Source organism: Pagrus major, chromosome 8, assembly GCF_040436345.1.
Source record: "Pagrus major chromosome 8, Pma_NU_1.0".
Classification (NCBI taxonomy): domain Eukaryota; kingdom Metazoa; phylum Chordata; class Actinopteri; order Spariformes; family Sparidae; genus Pagrus; species Pagrus major.
In genome coordinates this window covers 25,305,701-25,317,964 of record NC_133222.1, presented here as the reverse complement: position 1 = coordinate 25,317,964, position 12,264 = coordinate 25,305,701, and the positions used below count along the sequence as shown (strand labels likewise).

General features: G+C 39.0%; 1 protein-coding gene across 1 annotated transcript in view; it reads left to right on the top strand.

The window, feature by feature from the left end:
* lrp5 (low density lipoprotein receptor-related protein 5) overlaps nt 1-12,264 on the top strand; it is a 78,979-nt gene that overhangs the window by 11,876 nt on the left and 54,839 nt on the right. The window contains exons 2-5 of the mRNA XM_073472417.1: nt 5,589-5,789; nt 5,908-6,124; nt 7,968-8,036; nt 8,209-8,337. Coding sequence (XP_073328518.1) covers nt 5,589-5,789; nt 5,908-6,124; nt 7,968-8,036; nt 8,209-8,337 — 616 coding nt within the window. The remainder of the gene's footprint in view (nt 1-5,588; nt 5,790-5,907; nt 6,125-7,967; nt 8,037-8,208; nt 8,338-12,264) is intronic.

The following is a 12,264-nucleotide window of genomic DNA, read 5'->3' as shown; positions in this document are numbered from 1 at the left end:
GAATCTACTTTTGTTGGTGGCTTGCATGTTACGTGACAGTGTGGCATGTGATGGCAAGTTCAGTAATAGTCTACAGTGGCTGATAAAAATCACTTCCGGCGACGTCATGAAAGGAATTGCAGCATAAGAACAGAGCTCTGTCGGACAAAACACAAAAACAGTGACAACTATAGTTACCAGACGTTTTTAACAAAAAAACGAGTACTACAAACTTGTCTACGAGACAAAGGACTCAAACAGGCAAGACACTTAAACTGAAAGATAACGACGATAAACAGCAGGGACCGTATAGCCCAGGCAACGCTATCTTAGGTACTGCTAGCAACAAGTGTCAGTCAGATCAAGAAGCAGCGTTGCTGGAAGAGTTGAGGAAACTCCGCAAAGAAAATCAAGATGGACATAATCATACGAAAATGTCCCTCGAACGACTGGAACAGGCCGTTGCAGACATAAAAGACCAATTGGGTGAACATGAAGAGAGAATCGGAATATTAGAAGAAGGAAATTGACCTCTCAGCGACCTGTGATGACCTACAAAACAGACTGAGACGAAACTACATGACAATCTTCCAAGTCCCAGAAGGAAGTGAAGGAGGAGATATGGCTAGATTTGTGAAAGATCTACTTCACAAGGTACTCAAACCACCACCAGAAATGGAAATTAAGATCAAAAGGGCACACTGTATACCTTTGTCTAAACCTAAGGATTCAACAGCCCCTCCTCGATCAATCATAGTGAGGTTCCTGAATACAGCGGTAAAAGACAAAAATGACAAGCATGGAGTCAGGGACAGGTCTTCTTCCAATTAGGGGTGTCACGATTCTCCAAATCCTTGATTCGATTCAATTTTCGATTCTAAGGTCACGGTTTGATTCAATTCTTGATTTTTACATTTTTTTTTTTAAAGCACAGGTTGCTATGCCATTTTTGGACTAGACTTTTATGCAATATAATATCTGACCTTTGTTCGCAATGTATACCACACTACATTGTCAAATTTAAAACATTTATTAACAACATAATGTAACAATAACTTATATCTTCAGTCAATTTGAAACTTAAACTAAATAACCTGCCATCTAGTTTCTCTTTTGTAACTGCAGTCTTCTTCACAGAAGATGACATTCAAGTTCACAACGAAACAAACAAAAAAATAAGACAGCCATGTCCACAGTCTTCTCTGAACAATTAAGTGTCCTAACAAACTATTTCCGAACAGTTGAACACAAGGTGCGTAAGGTGTGAGTGGGCGAGCGAGAGTGAGGGAGCGTGAGTACGTGCGGACAGTGAATGAATGGGAGAGGAAGGAGAAGCGAAAGGAGTAGCAGTAGTAGCGACAGCAATAAAGTGCACAATATAGGCTGCAGTTTGGCTGAATAAAGGCGACGGCTCCTCAAGATACAGCAAAGCTCCCTGGTATTATTTCCCGACCAGCTTAACAGGTGAAAGGGGGTTCACCCCGAAGGTAAACATAAACTACAGCCCTGGAGGAAATCATCTCCACTGTGCTTCCTGACCACGGCATTTTGTTTGTGTTTACAGCTTGAGCTTAAGTTTTTTTAAATTTTTGTTTCTTTTCTTGACGGATACTTTTAAGCAGGGAGAGCAGTGTATTTTAACACAGTACAGAGACAATGGCTTCAATGGCTATCCAGAATAAAGGATAGCACAATTGAACCAATAACAATTTCAGACCACAGTCCTGTCACTATGAAAATGAATATAGGGTCAGACAATCATCTTAAGTACTGGAGGCTCAATGTCTCACTGCTTACAGACACCCATGTAAAACAGGAAATACAAACAGCTCTATCTGAATACTTTGCCTTAAATGATGGTGATATGGTCTCTCGTTCAGAAAAGCCACGATGAGGGGGAAATTAATCTCCATAGGACCTAGACTAAAGAAACAAAGGCTTGTGAAACAACAAGAATTAGAAGCAGAAATAAAAAGGTTAGAGAGGGAACATAAACAACATAGAAAAGAGGAGGTACTAAAAATTTTGAAAAGCTAGTAGGCTGTTAGCTTTTCAACTTCAGAAAGCCCCATCTAGCCGCATAGTCCCTAAAATTAGACACCCAAAAACTAACTGGATTGAGACCCACCCTAAGGAAATATCAGATGCTTTTGCAAAATATTATGAACAGTTACAGTATATAAAGGTCAAGATCCCACGCAATTATTCGATGCCAATTATAATAAACTAATTAAACAAATAAAGAGAGACATGACACTTTGGGAGGTCCTTTCTCTCTCTCCATTAGGTAGAGTTGAGATGATAAAAATTAATCTGCTTCCTCAACTTCTTTTCTTATTTCAATCCCTACCTATAAGAGTTCCAATCTCCATCTTCAATATGTTAAATAAACTAATTTCTAAATTTATCTGGCAGAATAAGAGACCCAGAATAAGACTTAAAACTCTTTTTCTGTCAAAAGATAAGGGAGGCCTGGACTTGCCTCTGCCTTTAATTACTACTATTGGGCTGCACAGTTAACTGCAATAGTGGCAACGATTAGAAATGATGAGGAAACAAGATGGACCCAAATAGAGCAGAGTACAACTAAGGGTATATCATTATCAATATTACCTTTTATTAACATTAAGTCTATCTACAGAATTAAAATTGAAAATGAATGGATAAAACATACTCTGAAAGTTTGGACAACAGAACAACATACTCTGAAGGTTGTGACAGCAGTTAAAAAAATGCTCAGGGGACCGGAATCAATCTCAAGAGCTATACTAATTGTAGGCAATATAGAATTTCCTCCTTCTCCTTCTACAAAAAACACATCCATGTCACCTCCAGGGCTCCGTATACCTGTATACTGAACATGTAAAGAGTAGTTAACGTTTATAATCATCAGAGAACGTTACAGACGTTGTTTTTGATTCCTATCTGTTTCCTGAATATATTCATACGTGTGTGAATGTGTTTAATGAGAGACATTAACTTATAGCACTTTGTTGAAGGAGCTTTAGAAAGTTCACTCCATTGACTTGCATTAGTTCACGAGGGAGAGCTGCCACCTCCAATATGGCGGCGACGTCGACGTATTGCATCAGCGGGCCAACCTGCTCGATGAGGCGTCTATGTATATATGTCTATGCTTCTTCCTCCGTTTCATGGCGGGTGGCAACCAGCCAGCGTTAAGGTAAATTACCACTATGTTACATGCTCAAAAACGTAGGTGCTGATTGGCCAAAGAGGAATCCTGTGTATCTGGGCTCGATTGATCTTCCTCAACTACCCGGATGTCTGTCACAGTAAATTGAAATTGAATTTTGAGAACTGAATTTGAATTGTGAGAACTGAATGTGAAAATATATATAGAGTTGAATTTTCAGTGAGGTTCAAATATAGTTTCAGAGAAACTGAATTAAATTTCATAATCTTACATTCAGTTTCAAGTTTATTGGAATTCATTTCCAAACTAATAAATTCAATTTCAAATTATAATATTCAGATTCAGTTTTTCAATGCAATGATTTAAATTAAACAATACAAATTCAAATTATGTGATTCAAATTCAGTTTTTTAATGCAATTATTCAAGTTTAGCAATTCAAATTCAAATATAAATGATTCAAATTCAGTTTCTAGTGGCACATATTTCAGCCCATAGTCCTGGTACTGAGTGAAAAGCAAGAAACTTAGTTGTGGTCATATAAGCATGCTAGTGTAGACTGTAAACGGGACTGAAAGCTGACTGGTGTCCAGTATTATAAAATGAAGGATTGAATAATTGTTATGTAGTGTATCTTTCATGGACTGTGTGTTGTGTTGGGACAGCAGACACTGACAAAGGCAGTGTTTCTTAATACTGTGGGATTACAGTAGGCATGGTTGTGCCAAACCACAGCGTAGCAGTTCTGCCACCCTGCCAGGCCAAAACCACAAGCTGTCACAGCACTGTGGCAGCTGCTGTGACAGTTACTGCCTCAAACAGTGGGAGGACAAGATTTCTGAGTTCCAGATTCCACAACTTACACAGACAGTATGAGTTCTGGAATCTGGAACTTGATATACACATCCTTCAAAAGGTTTTAAATATCTCTTTTGCTGCCCTTCTGATAAGTAGTAAATGTAAACATTTCCTATATATGTTGCCCAGCTGTTTTTGTCTTTTTTATTTCAAAGTGTATGAAGCATTCAAGTACAGAGATGTCAATGTAAAATGTGTTCATGCAAACAAAAGATCTTCCAGTGTCCCATGGTTGTCTTCTTTCTTTTTGATTTCCTCTGCGAATGGCTGCCACATGGCAACAATGTCAGAGGTTTTATGATTTGACAATGCATGGTTTGGCTTTGAGCCAGTGAGTGGCAATCCTGTCTGGTGCAAACAGCTTTTGATATTGCCAAATCATGTTTGGTATTTTGTTGACTTGCTGTGAACTTGACTGTGGCATGGTTGGGGTGTAGAAGCAATGATTTGACAGGATACACTAGGCCTTTAAACAATCAGCTCAGTGATCAGCATAACTAATAAGTGAAACTAAACTTCTCTTTGATGGGGGTTGAAGACTGGACGGTAGTATTTCCAAAGGTCAAAATCACCTTGATGAACCAACAAATGAATATTTCAGTCTGACTTCATAACACATTTTTGTTATGAACATGATCAAATTAAATGGTTGGCGAATGGCGATTTAGTCCAAGAGAGATTCTTATTTTCTGTTTATTCAATTCTTATGCAAGAATTATGCTTGAAATGGAAATGCAGTTAAACAGTAGTCTTCTTCCAGTCCTTCAGTGTAGTTTTGCAAGTTTGCAGATTGCATTGTCTGCCATGTTTAGTCTCAGTCAAAGAAGGAAACAGCGATGATGAACTTTTGAGCTGTTTTAGACATACTAAGTCTATTTTTTGTTAAACAAAACAAAACAACACAAAAACAGAGTGTGCCAAATTTTCTAAAACTTACTGAGCTTGTTTTTGTCCAAAATAGCTTATCATAAGGAAAGAAATGATTCACCTTTCAGCCACTGGGAAATTCACCATTTCCCATCAAAAAGACAAATATTAAGTAGTTCTTCTTTGAGACTATAAGCCCCCGGGATAAATAATCAGAATGCATATTTTGATGCTAAAAAGAACCTCTTTCATATGAGTTTGAGGCAATTAGAACATCTTTTCTAAAATAATTAGTTTAGTTTAAAAAAAAGATTTTCATGTCAAATGTTACTGAAGCCAGACCAGTTAAAATCTGCTAAAATCAGTTATTTCTTTTAGCAGATCAGTGTAATGCAATTTGCTTAATTCATTTCAGTATCAGAATCATTGCAACCCTGAACCAAATAACCAGTGCTAGAAATGCAGCACTCAGCTATAATCCATAATCAATTCATTGTCATATTGATGGGATGGGCGAGTAGTCACCTGGCTGCAGATGGGTTTAACTTTTCACACGGTCAGCCAATAACACCATTCAAAAAATGTGATGTGAGTGAGTTCCAAAACACAGTTGGAATATTTTGGAAATGTATTGCCATGTTTTCTCATCGTGGTAAAAAACTGTACCACTTGATTAGTAGGTTTCGACTATCATGTTACAAATCTAACTGAGAAAATCTTCTCTTTGTCAGGCACACCTCTCCTCCTCTTTGCTAACCGCCGTGATGTACGATTGGTGGATGCAGAGGGCGTTCGGGGTGAGTCGGCCATCGTTGTGAGTGACCTGGAGGATGCAGCAGCGGTGGACTTCCTATATGCTGAAGGCCTGATATTTTGGACAGATGTCAGTGAGGAGGCCATTAAACAGACGCAATGGAATCAGTCATCCAACTGTAAGACTACATACTGTTGCCTGTGTTTTTCTTAATCTACGTAGTGAAGGACTTATTCATAAAGACCAGCCGTAGCTGTGACTGTAAGTTTCACACTGTGTGTGTTTTCTGGTTGCAGCTCTTAAAGAGGCACTGGGAACTGGTCAGACTGTGGTAGTATCAGGGCTTGACAGTCCTGATGGGCTTGCCTGTGACTGGTTGGGAAGAAAACTCTACTGGACAGACTCAGAGACCAATCGGATTGAAGTGGCCAACCTGGATGGCACCTCTAGGAAGGTCCTGTTTTGGATGGACTTAGACCAGCCCAGGGCTATTGCTCTCAACCCGGCACAATGGTAACAAAACACACACTCAGTGTTTCCCACACATAGACTTTACTTGGGCTGTCCGCCCATGTATATTAACAGCTGCTCAAGTATGTTTGGCAACCCATTTTAGCATTTTATACTTAGATTTTTTTTATTTATCCAAAAGAACAATGCCGTCTGCGATTGATCAAGTAGTGCACAATCAACTCTCGCCCTTCCCCTCCCATTTACTGTCAATCACACATGCTCTGCAGACAGAGAGTGGCGCTATCTGCTATTACATCCCTCCTGTAAACGCACTGATTGTGATGCGACCTCTCTTCTTTAATGTAGGCCTACTTATGCTGCTGTTTTGCAGTGCACTGGGTTGTTGCCATGTCTTTTGATGCACGTTGATTTTGATTGGCTACATAATTAACACCAAGCTCCATACACGGCCCACCTGCTATTACGAGAACAGAGTCATGCTTGATAAAAGTATCAACGGGAAGTGTGTTTTTGGTCGACTTTATAAAACCTTCTGCTGACGAAGAAAGCAGATGAGGTTGCAAACAGAAAGGAGAGAGAAAGAGAGGAGAGAGAAACAGAAGCGAGGCAAGCCAGTGTGCGTGTATTAATTTAGACAAAGCAACTCTATGCAATCTAGGCAAACTCTTAAAGAGGTACTAAAGACAGATAATTTATCAGTCTCATACAGAAAGCTTGCACACATTAAACAGATTTTTGCACAGATTCAGTGTGTAGATGCTTTTTCTGTTCTAGTTTTATGTTTTGTAGTGGTGTTTTCCCCTTCTATTGCATTGTTACATTTGTTAAAATGAAAATGCAAAGAGTCAAAAAGTGTCAGCATTTTTCAGAGGGATGGTTTCATCACTGATACCTAAAAACCTAGATAAATATTGTACATCCAAAACTGCACGAATAATACCCCAGCGGGCATGAGAAAAAATATGTTTCTTGAACAGACACTTTCTTAGCTCCCCTCTACACAGTTCATATTTTAAGAGCTTTACTGAAAGCATGCCCACCTAAGTCTTTTAAATCTTTTAAATAAGTCTTGAAATAAAAAAGTGTATTATAGTGTAAACGATGCATGGTTAGCCCAGTATACTTGAGCTGAAGGTGTAGTGTGCAATGATGACAAAGAGATATGTAGACAAGCAACCTCATGAGAATGAAGTGAAGAGAAAAGATTGTGGAAGAGAGTGCCTGCTCTGCACAGTTTCCTCTCTCTGTGGCTTGACCTCACACTGACCTCCCTTCTCTCTGACACACAGCCTGTTGGATCAGCAAAGCCTGAGCTTCTCATATGATATACAGATATATCATGATACATAGTTACCACACACCTGAAAACAAACACACGATAACTTTGTTTGCTTTTGTTTGAAATCAAAACATTTTTTCTCTGTACAATGCTAATACATAAGCACATATTTAGTTACTCTTTAACTTATGAATTTACACAATCAGCATCTACTGGCATTCATCATTCCACGATCGGTCCATTGTGCGTAAGAAAAAGTCAACCAAACAGACCTTTTTATGGGAGAGCACAGAGCCTCAAGAGAAAAGCTGGGGTTCACAAATCAAGTTGATAATCACTGTCTTAATCAATGTCAAACTTGCCTTGTAGTATACCCCCCAGAAAACGAGTGTCCGGAAGTTTTAGTCGATAGGGCATTTTTGTTCCAAAAAGCAGGAGTGAGGAACTTTTCATGTAATCACTGACTCATTCGAATGGATCAACAACCTTATTCTCCCTGAACAGATGCTATGTTTCAGAATCAGTAAACTCACACTCACCTCTAAATTGCAAAGTGTTCTGTGTTTGATTTATTGACATATTTCTTCTGTGTTCTTCCTACAGCTACATGTACTGGACAGACTGGGGAGAGGAGCCCAGAATAGAGCGTGCTGGTATGGACGGTAGCAACAGGTACTACAACTATGTAACCCTTAAGTAAACCCAACTTCTGCATTTAGTCATATTTTTAAAGCACTGTGTCCCCAGTACATGTAGATGTACAGAAGCTGTAACAATTCTACCAGAATAATGAAACAAAAGCACCAGTTGCAGTGATCATTTGGTGTGCCTATGTCTCTAACAGGAAAGTTATAGTGGATGTGGACATATACTGGCCCAATGGTCTGACCATTGACCTGGTGGAACAGAAGTTGTACTGGGCAGATGCCAAACTCAGCTTCATTCACAGAGCTAACCTTGACGGATCAGCACGGTATGGAACTTATGGTTGTGTATGGATATCATTATAGTATCATTGTATACAGTAGTAAGTGTGCAAACTTATATTTAATATAAATATTACAAACAAAAAGCTGCATAGGCTTATTCTGATTACATTTAATCTTAAATACCTGTAATCTCAAATGTATTTACATCTGTAGGGTGGTGACTAATTTTAAAGATACAGTTCAATCAGCCAACTCTCCTTGGAAAGTTGATTGCATTGATTGCAGCCTTAGATTATAGTTCATCTCTGTCTGTTTGGCTCAGATCATCACTCCCTGCAGCATAAACTGATATAAAATATCTTCCCCCGGATGACTAGAATCCGAGTGCAGGTGGGTACTGAAATGGAAGTGGGGAAAGCTAAGAAAGCAGCGGTAATGATGGTAGCAGATATACTTTCAGAGATGAAAATTACTCTTAACCTGCTAATGTTGGCAGCACATATTTGTGAACACACTGCCTGCTTCAACTGATCTAACTTTTGAACCAGTAACCACAATATCACCAGACTCCCTCAGCACCCATACTGTAAATGCTATAGAACAAAACTCTATTTCAGGATCCCATATTAAAACTTTCAAGAAGCATTTTTTTTTCTTTTTCCAACAGAGAAGGGGAAGAGAAAAGGAAAAAAATCTGTATAGACAGAAAGAAAGAAAAATAGAGAGTGAGGGAGAGAGTATGAGAGAGTTGTCCAACACAAACAGAGCTGTGGTATGGAGGCCCCAGTCAAAACACACATAGCTCCACACACACTCCCAGTGCATCTCTCTCACAGCTTAATCTTTCCCTTTCTCCTTTAGTCTATCTATCAACCTTTTTTCACATCTTACCATTCTCTCTCTGTATCCATACAGCCTTTCTCCAGCCTGTCTTCATCATTTTCTTGGCGTTACTTACAATGGAAGTTTCCAGACTGATGTCTACTAAAGTTAGATAATGAAAAAGTTCAATTTCTGCATCAGTATAATGCAACAACCAGTCAACATAAGAAATATTCAATCCACCCGACAGGCCTTTAATGATTTAAAGTGTAGGGGATAAGGCGCCATCCATGACCTGGACCCCAGTTCACATCCAACCATTTTGCTATCTCTCCTCATTTCCTGCCATCTCTCTATAGTTTGGCGCTCAAAAAAGGCAGTAAATGCCCCATTTTAGCTCATTAAATCAGTTTGCAACACAGAGAGTCAGAATTGATCATGAAGGCACCTGTTCTCTTGGAAACAATTGCTAGTGTATCGTAATCTGTTACCTGCAGCTATTTTATTACAGTTGTTTCAGTGAGTCACAGTAGGGGCATGTACATGAGCATGTAAATGTACATGTACAGCTCAGTTAGAAGGGGAGGCTTTAATCTGAATGTACCTGACAGCTTGAGTAATGAAATAATTTGCCTGTTTGCTGATGAATTTGCACACAAACATATCCACACACAGCGTGCTGAACAAGCTCTGAAATCTGGAGTTGGTTAAATTTGTTCTTTCTTTTTTCCTTCGCCACTGCTGGCAGGCACCTCTGCTTTTACAGCCCCCACGCGCACACACACACACACACACACACACACACACACACACACACACACACACACACACACACACACACACAAATGATGATTGATGAAAGCCAGTTTCTTGTGTGTTGATATTCTAAATACAAGCCTCCTTTGATCTTGTGCCTAAGTACGTTTGTGTGAGTGCATTTTCCTGTAAGTGATTTTAATATGTGTTTTAGAAAAGAACCACTCTCCCTAGATCAAATCTAACACTTCATGCACACTTCACTAGCCTTCATGCTTTTTGTAATTGTTTGGACTGAAAGATAGAGAGAGACAATGCCGTCGCCAAGGCTGCACAAGCTTCTAAATATGTTGTTTTAGTAATAAAGTGTAAAGAAAATTTTAATCTGTGTTGTTGAGGCACAATGACTGATCACATTGCTGTGGAATGTGGTGTAGGTATTCATGGTCCCGACAGGAGGATTCCTAATTTTTCTCTGATCTGATCTCCATGAGGTCAAAATGTAACTTGTACACATGAAATATAACAACCTAATAAGCAGACTGTAATGAAATGTAATGAGCACGTGCATGCTCCCCATAGACATGGGGTCTGCAACCTGTGGCTCTGGAGCCGCATGTGGCTTTTTTGCCCCTCTGCAGTGGCTCCCTGTGGCTTTGACATTTTACATGGAAATGAATAATATTATTTTTTTTTTATCATCATCACATTTTTAGGCCTTACATTCTCCAACAGTAAAAATGCGTAGCCTACACACAGAATTGTATCTGTTCTATCAAGTTGTGATTAATTGAATGATCCTGAGTTAATATGATTGTGTTTTATGCTCAAGCCCGAGGGTTGATTGCTGTATGTGGCTGAGGATAAAAAAAGAAGGATTAACTGAAATGGACTAAAATAAAATTTAAACTGTCCTGTGTTTTCAAATCTAGGCTGCCGCTATGTGTTTTATTTATTATCAAAAGAGGCTGCTTTTTATTTTGTACATTTTCACAAACACAGGGAGGACTTAAGTAGGTCTGCATATATAGTTCTGTATTGCTCCTCTATTTCTATTTATTGTAGGCTTGTTCTTTTATTTCATAAATGCACCAAAACATGGCATCATTGAAATGGAAATGCAAAGTTCAAGTACCTTATACTGTAAGCATAACTAGCCCACTGCAGAGTTGCCACATGATGTGAAAATATGAATGAATGCTCATTTAGGCAATCTTCTTAGGCTAATTTAGACTTTCTAGGCCGTGTTACCTTCATCATAAGGCACAAATATGTTTTGCGGCTCCAGACAGATTTTTTTGGTGAGGGACGGCTAAAATGGCTCTTTTGATAGTAAAGGTTGCTGACCCCTGCCATAGACCAACTTGTTAACATTTTTAATTATTTCGTTTTCAACACTTTTCTTGAAAACCACCCTCAAGCTAAAACACTTGCCTAAGAGGACAAATTCTTATGATTTTAATGACCCTTACGAGGCAATATTGCAAACATTTTGGTTTAAAACATTAAAAAATGAACTAATGCTATGAACAGAGTGTGAAGAAACACTATTACCCCCTTTCCACTGGTCAAAAATCCCACTTCTAAGATCAGGCTTTTGTGTGCAATGTGAATGTGTAAACTCGGCATTTAAAACCCGGGTCAATTGACTCTGCAGTAGACCCAGGTTTTTATCACCTGGCCTGGCTCTAAGCGTAAGACCCGGGTGAACACGCTAAATTCTGAGGGATTTTGTGCCTGCAAAGTGATGTTATTTGTGCTCTAAAGAGTGATCTCTGAGGAGCAAGGACACACGAGAGCTGCCTTCACGGAAGTCTTTTTACCGTCCCACACAGTTAGTTAGTTATTGATTGGACACTGCAGCGGGTCAGACTAATCTGATACATCACAACACCAACTGCAAAACTAGACAGCAAAGCAGATGCAGATCCAGCTGTTAGAGTTTCTAGAGATCAGCCTTTGAAAAAAAAATAAAGTGATCATCCAGCCAAATTGTTTGCTGTCCGCTTCATAGATAGTTAAACTGATATAAGGGACAGGATTGGTTATAATGTAGGACACAGACAGCAGCTGAAATAATGCAGAGTACTAACTGCAAAATAAATGTGATCTTCATTTCACCCATCTGTGAATCAGGTTAATCACAGTCTCTATAACATTAATCATGTAAATGTCTGAACTGATTGCACTTTAAACTGCAAACACACGTTTGCTTTTACCAAGGTAGTGACGCACGGATCACAGGTATATCCATGGACACCGTGGAAAATCTGTGGATTGGGTGGTCCAGGTCATAAAACTGAACACTGTGATTAATATCTAAATAATACATCTCATTAATGAGGAAAACATCACTGCACTATAAGAAACTATACAAGTGCTTCTCTCCATCA